The sequence below is a fragment of the Acartia tonsa genome, chromosome 13 (genome assembly GCF_053477335.1).
Source record: "Acartia tonsa isolate MP-2025a chromosome 13, ASM5347733v1, whole genome shotgun sequence".
Classification (NCBI taxonomy): Eukaryota; Metazoa; Arthropoda; class Copepoda; order Calanoida; family Acartiidae; genus Acartia; species Acartia tonsa.
In genome coordinates, this window is record NC_137272.1 from 1567124 (window position 1) to 1582558 (window position 15435).

Consider the following 15435-nt stretch of genomic DNA (forward strand, 5'->3'; position numbering starts at 1 on the left):
TACTGTGAAGGTTTTTAGTGAAGATTTTCTGTGAAGATTTTTTGTGAAGTTTTTTTTGTTAAGATTTTTTTGAACATTTTTTGTAAAGATTTTTTTGAAGATTTTTTGTGAAGATTTTTTTGGAGATTTTTGTGAAGATTTTTTGTGAAGATTTTTTGTAAAGATTTTGTGAAGATTTTTGTGAAGATTGTGAAGATGAGAATCTAGTATGTAATTTACTTTGTCCATCGGTTAGTCAGCCATGCTCCATTGTTTTTACTAATATAATCATACTAGCAGCTACGCCCCCTTAAGGCCTCTAGGGGCATTAGAGGAGGGGGTTTTATATCAGTTCAACGATTAGCAAAATCCTTTGGTACAAACAAATAGACCGATAGACATCCTGTTACTTCCTTAGAAGGATTCTTTATTCTAACAAATCATCAAATATTTTAAAATCTTCAGAGGTGGATTCTTTTAAAAAAATTGCCCCACTAATCGCTTAGTGGGGCAAAATTGTTTTCGTGAAAAATCCTCCAAAATCACATTTTGTTTTATTTTTGTAGATTTTTAATTTTTTTTAAGAATCCACCTCTGGTCTGTATCACTAACTATGATTTATTTGTGCTTCGCTACTTATGGATGTTGTCATCCTTGAAGTAAAAATGTATATAAGGACCAAACTTATGGATGTTGTGAATATGTATATAAGGACCAAACTTATGGATGTTGTCATCCTTGATGTAAATATGTATATAAGGACCAAACTTATGGATGTTATCATCCTTGATGTAAATATGTATATAAGGACCAAACTTATGGATGTTGTCATGCTTGATGTAAATATGTATATAAGGACCAAACTTATGGATGTTGTCATCCTTGATGTAAATATGTATATAAGGACCAAACTTATGAATGTTGTCATCCTTGATGTAAATATGTATATAAGGACCAAACTTATGGATGTTGTCATGCTTGATGTAAATATGTATATAAGGATCAAACTTATGGATGTTGTCATCCTTGATGTAAATATGTATATAAGGACCAAACTTATGGATGTTGTCATCCTTGATGTAAATATGTATATAAGGACCAAACTTATGGATGTTGTCATCCTTGATGTAAATATGTATATAAGGACCAAACTTATGGATGTTGTCATGCTTGATGTAAATATGTATATAAGGACCAAACTTATGGATATTGTCATCCTTGATGTAAATATGTATATAAGGACCAAACTTATGGATGTTGTCATCCTTGATGTAAATATGTATACAAGGACCAAACTTATGGATGTTGTCATCCTTGATGTAAATATGTATATAAGGACCAAACTTATGGATGTTGTCATCCTTGATGTAAATATGTATATAAGGACAAAACTTATGGATGTTGTCATCCTTGATGTAAATATGTATACAAGGACCAAACTTATGGATGTTGTCATCCTTGATGTAAATATGTATACAAGGACCAAACTTATGGATGTTGTCATCCTTGATGTAAATATGTATATAAGGACAAAACTTATGGATGTTGTCATCCTTGATGTAAATATGTATACAAGGACCAAACTTATGGATGTTGTCATCCTTGATGTAAATATGTATATAAGGACCAAACTTATGGATGTTGTCATCCTTGATGTAAATATGTATATAAGGACAAAACTTATGGATGTTGTCATCCTTGATGTAAATATGTATACAAGGACCAAACTTATGGATGTTGTCATCCTTGATGTAAATATGTATATAAGGACCAAACTTATGGATGTTGTCATCCTTGATGTAAATATGTATACAAGGACCAAACTTATGGATGTTGTCATCCTTGATGTAAATATGTATATAAGGACCAAACTTATGGATGTTGTCATCCTTGATGTAAATATGTATATAAGGACCAAACTTATGGATGTTGTCATCCTTGATGTAAATATGTATATAAGGACCAAACTTATGGATGTTGTCATCCTTGATGTAAATATGTATATAAGGACCAAACTTATGGATGTTGTCATCCTTGATGTAAATATGTATATAAGGGCCAAACTTGGTCTCTCTTAGTTTCATTGAAAAACTTATAAACTTTTATAATAAATTTTACATAAAAATGTCCAAAACTTTAAAGATTATGTATTTTCCTTTTTTTTTCTTTTACAGCTTTTTTTACATGTTTAATTTTAATTCATTATTTAATTTTAGGGGGGGGTGGGTAAATTTATTCTTGAGGCGAATTCACTTATACGAGTTATACGTAAATTTGTTGAAAAACTTCTTAAATACAGAATTCTGTTTAAGGACATACAAACATTTTTAATACGGGATTATAGAGATGCTTCGCTCATAATATTATACCTTATTGTAATAGGAATCAGTAATCCAAAAATCAGATCAATCGGATGGTTTTATCACATAAAAAATTGTTATTAAAAAAGTAAAAAATCAACATGTTTAAAATGGACATACGGACATTCTGTTAACGATTATAGAGTTGCTACGCTGTCTAAATCGTACCTAACTAATACAGGAACCATCATGCAAAGTTTGAAATCGATAGGACAATTCTAAGATGCCTAAATTAACGAAAAAAGCAGTTATAGAAAAGCTTCGCTTAAAAAAATGTTTCACTTTTGCCTCATAGACGGTTGTACAGACATATTCTTACGTACAAAAAATAAGCATTAAAAGCCTTTTCATAACACTATTTTATTTTCCACAATTACATTCAAATCAATTTATTTGACCTTAGATCCGACAAACACCCGATCTCGGACAATTATCCTCCACCGGGAAAATAAAATATATATATTATAATATAGCACTGTGATATAATTTACAATCATAATAATTTTGGTTAAGAAATTTCATTTTCACAATAAACATGATGGTTATTTATTTATTTCCCATCTAATCATGAAAGCATTTTAAGATATTATTATTATTATTATATTGTTATAAGATACAACATAATGATTAAGCGGATATTGCCCATGTCAGATTGTCCATTGGTCTAATCTTAACGAAATAGACACAGGACGAATCTCCAATAATGATAAACATTATTACCTCTTCTGAAGATTAATATTAAAGGCGGAAAAGTTTGGATCCTACCAACCAATTAAAAAGTACCCAAATAATGAGAGGCCTTTTCAATTTGCAAATTTAATATTTAAATTAAACAAATTTTATTTTAATATTATTTAATTATTGAGGTCAAATAAAAATAATTTAAATCTTCTTTAAATTATAGCAATTAATAAAGCTAATAAAAATAGAAACATTTGTAGACATAAAGCCAATTATTTGCAAGGCTAAAAAATTGTCTGAAATGATTTGCATAGACAGTATTTTGCCAAAAAGGTGCTTAAATCACACCAGAACATTTGGAAACTACTCCACCCCTTAAAACAAAATATTGGTGCTAATTTACATAATTTTCACTTCACCCCATCAAGTGTTAAGGGGGTTGAAGTCCCAAGTCAATTTTGGAGTTTTGGAGGTAGAACCCTATGGGGATTTTTAAAATACCCCTAATTAATGGAATAATACATCCTGAGAACCCCCTTCTGCACGCCTCTGTCTGATATATATGTGCATTAGTTTTATTTAAATTTAAGTTTTGGATCAACTGCAGTTCACGGTAAAATATTCCTGGTAACGAATATTTCCAAAAATCTATTCTAAAGGCTGCTAGCTGCCAAACGGTTGAATGTACAGATCATGCCCGCACACTATTTTAAGCGGCAGCATAAGAAGTCCTACAAATAATCTGGAATAGCCATAAATCAATAATGCAAAATTACCTCGCAGTGCAGAGAAATGCGCGAAAAAGACCTATTTTACGCGTTTTTTCTTCAGTGAAGCTTTCACTGTGCATCATTGGATCTTGGCTATTTCAGATTATTTGTAGGCCTTCTTATGTCGCTTAAAATGGCGTGCGGGTATGATCTGTTTGGCAGCTAGCATCCTTTAAAATTCATAGATTTTTGGAAATATTCGTTACCAGGAATACTTTACCGTGAACTGCAGTTGATCCTAAGTTTTAAATATCCACGCGTTTATTAAATGCGAAATTTTCATCATTTAGGAATAATCGCCTGTCCGTTGGTACGTCTGTGATGGATAGCTTTCTGTCTATTTATGCATGTTAGAATTGCCCTATCTATTTTTAACTTGTCATGATGCTTACTGTAACAGTTTTTAGAATCTTGATAACAATTTTCTATATGATTGTTATAAATTTCCTTTTCAATTGATTTTTTATATTCCCAAAACTTTAAGGTTGTAAGCAAAGAATCTTAATATTTAAATTAAGCATTACGTATTTTTTAAAAATTAGATGCAGTGTGTATTAAAAACCCTTTGATATGTTCGCCTTCGCTTTTGTGGATGTTTTCATCCTTGTTTTGTATTCAAAGCTCTAATTATTGCGACCGTTTAATGTCCTTTTAGAAGAAACATTTGTTACAAATCATCATAAAATTTAGGCATGATAAATTTTCAATAGAATTGAACGTAAAATAAAATAAAATCGATTGATTTGTTGGTCAAATAGACATAATATATCTAGATGGTCCATTTGACCCCAAAATTTTTCAAACTTAAAAAGGGATTCCATAGCCTACATACAGGTTTTGTCATTTGCTTTACACTATTCTAAAAAATAAATTTTTACACGATATAAGGCACTCAACAAAAGCTTTATCTTAATAAATACGACTATTCATAGATGACTCATTATGCGACCGAAATAAAAAAAATATGCCCTTTCCTACCTAAATCCGTTCACAATTTTAACCAATGACATGTCTGAAATGTACCTATTTGTTGATTTAGAGAGTATGTCTCTAGATTATCTCTATTGTAGGTTTAAATTTACATTTATGTATTTTTGAAAGGATTCGTAAGATATTGACAAAGTACTTTAGGTTATACTGATACCCAAAGTTTAGAGGTTCTTGAGGTGATGGGTTGAATTTGTCTCCATCAGCATTTTATTTTAGTTTCAAAAAAAAATGTTTCCCGAGAGTTTAAACCTCCCACATACAGCTTTAAATCTTCCGAGGGCCTATGCGAAGCTACAATGTAAACGGGAGCCATTTCGGTTTCGTGGTTAGCTAGATCTCTCGTTACATACAGACAACTAGGTAAGTTATTTTGTCTGTAGTCTATTTTTTTTAAAGCTACTGATTCAATCGAGTTCTACATTTCAAGGAAGCTTTTCATTGTTCTTAGAAATAGAATACTATTAAGCTATTTTATCTATAGGTTTAGACTATTTTTTTAGGGCCGCATCCACTTGTCCTTTTAAAATATAACAGGATTTGTATGTGTGTCTATCTGTACTGAAGTATCTCGCTGAACCGGTATGGTTCTCCTTTATAATGTATCTTCTTATGGGTCCTGGAAAGGTTTATAACTTTTTGGAGGGAACTACTACCCTCCCAAGAGAAATTGCCAAACTGTCACTACTCATTTTTTAAAAAATCTTTGAAGACTAAAATTAAGAATGGGATGGGTCGAATTCGACCCCACCCCTTTCTCAATTACCACTAAAGGTTATGTCTAAAGTTATAAAAGAGTAGGTTTGCTAGAAAAATAAATTCAAATGTTTTTTTTTATATATATGTAAACTTGGCCAAGTATTAATTGACGCCTTCGTATTTGTCACATGTTTTATATTATCTATACACTATTGGCAACGCCCCTAGAGGCCTCTAGGGGAACTTGAGGATGGGGGAGTTAAATACGTAAACTAATTTTTTAAAAAAAAAGTAAAAAAAAGTAGGGGTAACTTGTTTCTATGGCCGATTTATCTTGGGAAGGTGTGGTATTCTCCCTCGAAATACTTTCCAGGGCCTACGAAAAGCTACCCTGTTAAGGAGAACCCGATCGGTTCAGCGGTTAGCGAGATCCCTTGGTATAAACATACATAAGACAGATATACATCCTGTTACTTTATTATGAGGATATTTCTAAAACTTATTAGATAATCAGGGATCTGAAGTGATAGGACAATGGATAATAAATTAATGTACATCCCCAATGATGATACATAAAATTTCTCCTTTGAAGCGTAAGTTTAGTGGTTTGAACGTTTGAACACTCAACTTAATAAACCATCTAATCAAAATTCACTAGTCCCCAAAGTCAATAGCCAACTAATAAAAAAACGTTGCCTGTGTTTGAATTTTTTGAAATAAAACACTTGTTTATGGTAATAAAAGTGAATTGGAAATATGTAAAAGTATTAGTCTCTGTTGATTCTTGCAGAATAGAGGTAAGCCACTTTATGTTTAATTGCTTTTCTAAAAGCAAAGCTTTTCTATAATTTGGGTTAGTTCGTCCGTCCATCCATGAAAGAGCCCATATAAATGGTGTGCAAAATAAAATGGAGAGCTTCTTAAAATTCAAATACTGTTAGAACCACTATAAGCTCTAGTTTTTAGAATATAAAATTGATTACTGTGCTACTTATATTTTAGGAGATACATAGTAAAATGTACAAAATCATTGATGATTAAAGTATGGGGTGTGGAGAAGGAAATGTTACATTTGTATATTCAAACTGCGCGGCTGTGTTAATTGTAGAAAAATCTAAGGATATAGTTAGAAATGTCATAAGCTCTAGTTTTTGGACATATAAATACTATTTTTGTGCTATTTTTAGTTTAGGAGCTATGTTAAAAAATGTGAGAAAGGATATAAAAAGTTTTAAGTCAGTTGAGAGTAAGACATTTAACTACATACATAGCACATGAATCTTTCTCATAATGACTTAAACTAAAGCTGATAGCAGTTCTAACAGTCAGCATAACATTTTCCTTTACTTAAAAGTCAAGTTTTTAGTCAGTTGGAACATTTTACAATGTATCTCCTAAAGTATACATAGCACAAGAATCATATTAATTTAAAACACTAGAACTTATAGCTGTTCTAACTGAATGCAAAACATTTTTTTCTTTAAACAAAAGTCACACAATTTGAATTTTCAAAAGGTCCAAATTTTTTACAAACCTTTATAAGCCTTGTAGCGTATTTTTGTCACATACCTAATCAAATTTCATAAAAACCTTTGTCATGAAAACTGATTCCACAAGGTTGTTTTTGTAATAAACGTACACTTGTCATAAAGTCAATTTTGCAATCTATTTTGTAAAGTAGGTTAGGTCTGTTTAATTGCACAGTTTTAAACCTTTTATACCTTTCTAACACCTGTTCCCGGGAAGGTCTTTAATGACAAATATACTTTTTATGACAAGTTTTTTTGTGATAAAATTGTACTGAAAATAGTGATCAGCAGTTTATATTGTTATAATGCCATAATGTTTATTATATATTTAGGTTAAGGATGAATATAGTGTTATTTATCTCGATTATTTTCATTGGTATTACACTGAGTGTGACCAATGAACAAGGTAAATGAATTTAATTCAAGTCTTTTTTGATTTTAAAGATTTAATTTATTAAAATGCAAGATGTATAAGAATTTGAAATCTTTATAATAATAATTTTTTTTTTAAAGTGATTAGTGAAATGTTATTAGACTAAGTTCTCATTTTTAGTTGCTCTTACACAAATTTCCAGTTGAGGATTTAATTACAAAGATTCTAATATAAGGCTAACCATTATATGATGTATGGATAGACCCTTATTATAAGTTTTTCCTACACAAACCATAACTGTGTTTTATTTTTTAGGATCATTATGCGAATTATCAAAAGGAACTCCGATTACTGTAAATAAGGTTCTTGGAACTTATTCTACAGCCAATGAATGTGCTCAAGCTTGCAAGTCGAAGAAAAGTTGCTTAATTTGGCATTTTGATAGAAAATCTGATGAATGCAGAATAGTAAAACTGAAAAGTAAGTATTTTAATAAGCAAAAGATCAATAGTATAATCATTACTAGAGTTGGCTCAATATAACTATATCGCTATTGGCTAGTTTTCTATCTAAGTACATATCTATTTATCTATTTCTCAATAAATCAATTTTCCTCCCCCGCCATTGCTATCTAAAAGAAAGAAGTAAATATTTATTAATTTAAATGATTTTAAAAAGATTTTTTCAATTATATTTTTTTTCACATTACCATCACCAAAGGGTTAATATGATTAAAATTTTAGTTTTAATATTTTAACACAAAGGAAGTGTCGCCACAATCAAATTCATTTAAAATACAGTTTTCTTGGATTTACTCTATTATGATCGTATATTTTTTATTTATGAAATAAGGATTAAATACTTCAATGTAATTCAAATATCTACATGAAGTGATGAACTTAATTCATTCCATAAACAAATAGGATAAAGGTCTTATCGCTTTGGTCAATGAGAGTTTAATGAGGATTATTGGAGCACTATGAGTTTTAAACACTTTACCACTGGAAGACTCGAGCTCATTTATAGACGTTTATTTCCTATATAGATCTGTCATGGATCTTGATGCAATACAGCAGGCTGTTTTGTAAATGTTAAAAATTGGAATATTTCATTAAATAAAAGTAATCGCAAATATACTTAGTAAATAATGTATACATTTTAGGATTTTTTCTCATATTTGTTCTTTCTAGTAAATGATGACAAGCAAGGGGTATTTGGATTTAGCCTATGTAACACAACAATTCAACCTTCAACTCTCCCTGGTCTAGGTAAAAAATAAATTAATACAAGAGACTGTTTTAAGGCTGATTAAGATAAACAAAGGTTTGGAATTTGTAGTAGAAAACTTACACATAATTGAAAAGACTGGTAGGGTCAATTATAGAACAATTATAAAAAAATAGAGATGGGTTAAATAAGTGCTGTATTTAGAAAGTCTTCTGGATGAAGTGAAAAATATTAGTAGAGCAATAGCTGGTTTGGAGGAACAAAATCAGGTAAATATAATTTCATCAAATACAGTAAGAAAACTTTCCTAAAAACAATTCTTCCCTGTTCTTATTAAGGACGCTATTATTTATGGTTTAAAAGCTAAATATAGATTAATTTGATATTAGAAGACAAGATATCATCCTATTAACCCTTACAGATCGGGAGGGGGGAGGGGGCGGTTTCCGTTATTTGCCGGTTTTCGGCGATGATCAGAAAAAGTTTTTTTTGTTATGAAAAATAAAAGTTCCACCTAAAATTTGGCAATCCTAGCTTTAAAATTGTTTAAACTGCTGTTTTAATATATAGCGGCTGGCCGCTAAAAAGCGGCTAAAGAGCGGTACTTTTCTCTAAAAATGCACATGAATCACCAGAATTTTTTTTATGTCTCTATTTGTAACAGGAGCCAATGTAGAGGGGGGGGCTCTTAGAGCCCCCCCCCCCTCCCAATCTATTAAGGTGGGAACTAGGGCCAGATCTGTAAGGGTTAATTAATAAAATTAACAAATTTCATAATATTGATTTTGAAATTTAGATTATATTTTTTAAATAATATAAATATTGATTTATTTAGGATTTGGGCAATGAATTGAAAACACTGATTGTAACAGGTATTACATATACTGTATATATTTAAAGATAATATATTATTGATTTTATTAATTTTTTAAAAGAAGGCGTCTTAACTTTTTGAATTTTTATTTTAAATAGCTAGTCGGTGTTTTTAGTAAGTAGTAGATGTAAAACTTTCCATAGAATTTAGATATGCAATCGTTTTTTTTGTAGACCTCTTATTTTTTAAGTAATTTAAGTTTTTAAAAAAAAAATGATTAAGTCAGTTTTAATGTACTAAAACGCAATAAAAAAAGAAGAAAATTGCCATTATAAACAAAAATAGTAAGATCATTAATTTGACATCTTACTTTTTGAATTTTGTCAGGTAATTATTGAAAAAATCGATTTTTTTGAACCCACAAGAATAAAAAAACACTTCAGATTTAAGTTAAAGCTAAAATGAAGATAAACATACTTTACAATTAAAGTCTCTATAAAAATATATTCTTTTTTTACAAAAAAAAACATGATAGCTGTTTTGAGCTTAAATTGAAATTAAACTAATGTTGCTTAACCCTTAACGGATGAAAACGCCCCCCCCCACTCTGTTTTTTTCTATCTCATTTTCTGTGTGTGAAAGATAATGAGCCCAAACTGCGTGACTTTTTAAGTATGACACATAACTGAGAATTGGAATTTTTTGAATATTTCCATCCTGGCGGGCACAGGATGCCAGCAAACCTGGCAGGGTCATCCAGGTGAAGAGCAAAAAAATTTTTTGGCCTAAAACAAAGCATTTTATCTTACCAAAATACTAAAATATCCTCTAGTAGTACATCATCATATGAAATAAAGGTGTTCAAGTCAATTTCAGGTTCCAGGTATGATCCTACAGGTCCTGATCCTCCAGGTCTCCAGAAATCTTAAAAAGGCTCCTGTGGCCGCAATTTTTGACTTAGAGACTTCAAATTTTTAACTTATGCTTTTCTTATATGTCTACATAAAATTAAAAAATTCATAAAGCTCCGCTATCTTTTTCCGCCGACCGTTGACTGCGTTGGCTGGTTGCTGCCAAGTACACCTGTGGCTGCTGAAATTTATATTTTTATATTATTAAATTTGCATAAAGATAAACATTTTCTGCAAAAAAAAAATCTTCTAGCTTCAAAAATAAGAAAATTACAGCTGTTTGAAATTTTTAAGTAAAAAAGGACCTAAAAACAAAGGTTGTTAAATAAAAGGGTGAAGGAAGCAAAAATTGACTTTGGCTTACTTAGGGTCGGAAATTCAATATTAAACAGGGGACTTCACAAAAAGATTTAGCCCTCTAGCTTTAATGGGAATTGAGATAATAAGGCGATTAAGGTGTGGCAAGGGGCCCGACTGTTAAGGGTTAATAATGAGATCCAGGAAGCAAAAACTTTACTTGACTGCTATATACTTAGAAAATTTATGGAACCACACAGCTGCTTTTGACCGTAAAATAGAATAGGGGGGGGGGGCGTTCTGGCCCCTTCCCTATCTTAAAAGGGATAAGATTTTTTAAAGTAAAGCATCAAATGTTATTTAATATTTTTTCAGGATTGTGCAGTGGGTATTTTGATTCAAACACTGGTAAAATAATTTTGTTTATCTTTAAATACACTAAATGAATTTTTATCTCCATTACCAAATAAATGATATCATACTTCAATATCATTTTATCTATGTTTCATGCATTCCAATCATACATTAAAAATAGAAAGTCTTGAACTGATTTCTCACAAGGCTACATTCCTGTAAATGTGCAATAAATGCATTTAAACAACAAATTAATCTTTGTACAGGAACATGTTACACATACAAAGTGTTCACAGGTGTTAACAGAAACTGGACTGATAGTAGATCACAATGTCAGGCAGCTGGCGGAGACCTTGCTGACATCAGGTCCACAAATGAATGGGAATCTGTGAAAGGTTGGAGAAATTATTTTAAAAGATAATTAATAAAGGGCATTTAAAAACAATCCAATCGCTTCACTCTCTTCAATATAAACTCTACAGTTTTGGTCAAAAAATGACCCAAATCATGTCCAAGCAATGACAATGAGAAAACACTATTGAATTTTGATTTCTATTGACCTCTCCTGACCACTACAGCTCGAGTCCTAGCCCTTATGGAGAATTTTTCTTACTCTGAGATTACAAATCAACAAATTGTCTTAAATACTAAAAATCTTGTAGTCAAACCCCATTATGCAATGGGCAATTAATTCAATTTAAGAGTTTTCAAAGAAAGGCCATGAAATCCAGATTAATCTAGAAAATGTAGAGGAAATTGTAAAGGGTGTGTTAATAAAATTTAGAAAACTATAGAATAAGAAAAAAGTTCCAAGAAAAAAGGCAATCATTTGAAAATTATATTACCAGTATATCAGAGTGACCTAACCATTCTGTAATTGATTACTAGAAAAATCTCCCTGAAACTCGTTCAACCCATATTTCTAGATTTTAAATGCCAGTATACACAAGAATTAAATTTAAGTTGTTAGATTAGGGTTCTGAGATTGTTTATTACACAAATATCACAATAAAGTTTTTATCTATGAAATGATATTTTTTGGAGAAATTTTTTTATTAAACCAGCCATATTATAAAAAACTCTTACGTCTGCTATATTCAAAACTTAAACAGCGAGTAGCGGCATTTCATGCGCTAGTACCCAGCCCAGTCAGAAACTGCTAAATTCTTGCACATTCCCTATAAACCAATACCCAAAGTCTGAGACTCCTAAAAATTTAATATTTGATCCATTTTCCCCTCCCTTACTCCCTGATTTTTTTGTTAGTTTCTGAACAAAACTGTAGGGTTTATATAGAAAAGAGTGAAGCCATTTTTTATTCTAAACACCCTTTATCTTTTATTGTTTAGGTCCGACATAAAACTTGTAAACTATTTGGTTCATATTGTTATTTTTAGATTTTAATTCTCTAATACGTCCTACCTAAGATATACATCTTAACTGATTTTTGATAATTATCATCTAATATATACCTAACTGTTACAAGAATCACGTTGAAGTTGAAATGAATGTTACAAGTCTAACATCCTTAACTAATCAGTACATACCAATTAACCCTATTTACAGGAAAGCTTTACTTTTAATAATCTTAAAACTTAAAATAGACCTAGTATCATGACAATCTAAAATTTAGTATTGTTATTTAGAAGTATTGAGTGAAAGTTATTCTACTGCTTTCCTTGGTGGTAGTGATGCTCAAGAGGAAGGAAATTGGGTATGGACAGATGGATCTCCTGGTATCATATTTATAAATTAGCTGTAAGACAGACATGAATATACTACTTTTATTAAAAATTTTAAAATTGCTTACACTTTTATACCAGCTGTTTCTCCCAGGGTCTCCAAGAGCGGAGCCCTGTAAGTGGGGGAAATGTGTTCCTTGCCATATTTTCTTTTGGTTTTAATTAGGGGAGTAGGAATTGATTGGGCTGTATATTATGTTTTCTTGCCCATATCTTCTATGGGGGGCCATATCAATTAGTCCTTGGATTCTTTATCATTCCTAATATCTTTAATTATTGTGCCATTCTTTCTTTTTTCTTCTCCTTGAACATTTGCTTGATAGTTCACTTTGTGTCAACTAAAACTAAAATTGAAAGTTGTGTGTTTCACTCAAGGGACCTTTAGAGGCCTCTAAATATGTAACCGCTAGTATTACATACAGTAATATTTTAGATTTAATTCCTTAGTGTATTTAAATCACATCAAAATTTAATTTTGTATTATTTAGTAACATTCTCTGATTGGGAGACTGGTAGACCTTTAAATGACACTTACTACAACTGTATGGTGGTAAACAAATTTTTACAATTTTACAAATGTAACATTCAAATTGGTAAATATTTCTCTAACCAAAGAGTTTACCAAACAAATAAACCCTAAGGTTTATATTTGATTTTATACATGCGGTATTAGGGATAATCACAAAGAAAAAAGGTGCCTACAGGGGATGAAAAACTAATGTCATGAAACTATTCAGTCCCATTAATGTAAGAACATGATTAAATGTTAGATTTTAAACTTCCAGGCAAGTTATTACTACAGTTGGAGGTGGGTTGATGATCCATGTGATACCTACTACTCAGATACTCTGTGTAAGATACCAGGTAATTAAAGTTTTCTAAATTGTGTACTTTAAATTAAAGAAAATCCTCCTTTTTAAGAAGCTTTTAAAATATGCTTTAGATAAAATAAAGCAATGAAAATTAAAAAATACAATTTTTGTTTATTAAGAAAGTCATTATTTAAGACACAAAAGTTAATTTATGAAAATTGTAATAATTTTTTTTTAACTTGCCTTTTTAATGAAATATTTTTCCATTTATCTTAATTGAAGTAACACCCATAAGACAAAAAAATACCTTATCTGGAAGTCCTTACTCTTAATGTTATTTAGTTGTGCCTGTTTATGGGAAAAGGAATTCATAATAAATGTTTATAAACAAACAGAAAATGCTCTTTAAGGAAAGGCTTAAATTATTTAATCTCTTTTATTTCAGAACTATCATTACAGAACTAAACAGAAGATGACCTTGGACTGGAACATGAAATGGAGAATTATATTTATCATAATAAAAACAGCTTTCCGCAGATATAAAATGTATAATTATAAGATTAAAACCAGTTTTGTTAGCCTGTGCCCTCGTCATCTCCAGGCTTACAAAACTGGTTTTAATCTTATGTTTGTACATTTTTATATTTTTTTGAAAACTGGATATATAACAAAACAATACAATATTTTTCCGTATGGCATAGAACTGGTTCTAATACAGTGGATATTAATTGGTTTCAAATCTATACTGGAAAATACATTTTAATATTTCTTTCTTTAATTTTCAAAATTACGGACAAAATATATTATTTTTGGCTTAAATTTGTTAATCACTATTTAATTTTTTACAAAGATATATCTGGCTGCAAGTAGACAGATCAGCTTCTGAGGTGCGCCAGAAACATTGCTTTTGGTTTATAATGGCGGTAAAATCTTGATTTAAAGGGACTGTGAACGTAAATTTTTCTCATCTTACTATCAAATCTTAACATTATCTCATTCATAATATCTCACAGATAGAGCAAAACGCGCTTTTGTTTGCTTAAAAAACGGCTTTTTCCGACGATTTTTATAAGGTACAGGGAAAGGAAGGAATTTTCCGTATTATATAAAATGTGCATTAAATTGCTTTTTTCTTCCATTATAGCTAAAATTAAACTTTTTCAGATAGTTCCTGATTTTTCCTAACAGTTAAGCTGACTTTTAACATAATCCTTGCTTTAAACCAATGTATAGTTACTTAGAAATTGATAAAATAAGCAATATTTTTTATTGAAAACCAAATACAATAACAAACCTAGAAACAGGTTTTTTTATTAGTATCGAATTAACTTTAGATGGCCCATCTCTCGCCCACCTTTAATTACAAATTTGTAAATAATAAAGACGCAATATTTCTGTATAAACAGTCTGATAAAAGTGTAAACTAATTCTCGAAAGTGGGTTATTTATTGTCCGACACAATAAAAAAGGATATTATTATTTTAGATAACCTATGAGATTCAACCCTTTGTAGACAGTAAGGTATTTTTTTTGTCAATAATACGAATTTAAAATAGGTCTTTATTACCTAATTACTACGTTATAAAAAAACTAATTGGCAATTTTATATCATAAAATAAATCCTTAACAGTAAGTAAATTGTTTCAACTATATATGACAAGTTAAATATCCCTACAAACATTATAAGAAACAAAAACGTTCAGATTTTCCCTGTTTTTACCTTTTTCCCTCCCAAAATACCATAAAATCAAGGCATTATTCCTGGATATTTTTGGTAATAGGACGGTTTTGGTTGATCAGTGTAGTGAAATGTGCTTAGAAAATGTTAAGATTTGATAATCAGATGAGAAATTTTTACTTTCACACTCCCTTTAAACAATTGCCAGGACTTTAGCAGCCA

General features: G+C 30.3%; 1 protein-coding gene across 1 annotated transcript; it reads left to right on the forward strand.

The window, feature by feature from the left end:
* Positions 1-6255: 6255 nt before the first annotated feature.
* LOC145304381 (uncharacterized) lies at positions 6256-14345 on the forward strand. The gene is made up of 12 exons (XM_080146257.1): positions 6256-6273; positions 7338-7411; positions 7694-7858; positions 8569-8646; positions 8810-8874; positions 9441-9477; positions 11003-11035; positions 11248-11376; positions 12628-12717; positions 13212-13273; positions 13509-13587; positions 13981-14345. The coding sequence occupies exons 2-12, from the start codon at positions 7345-7347 to the stop codon at positions 13998-14000; spliced, it is 825 nt and encodes a 274-aa protein (XP_080002383.1). The 5' UTR covers positions 6256-6273; positions 7338-7344; the 3' UTR covers positions 14001-14345.
* The last annotated feature ends 1090 nt before the right edge of the window (positions 14346-15435 follow it).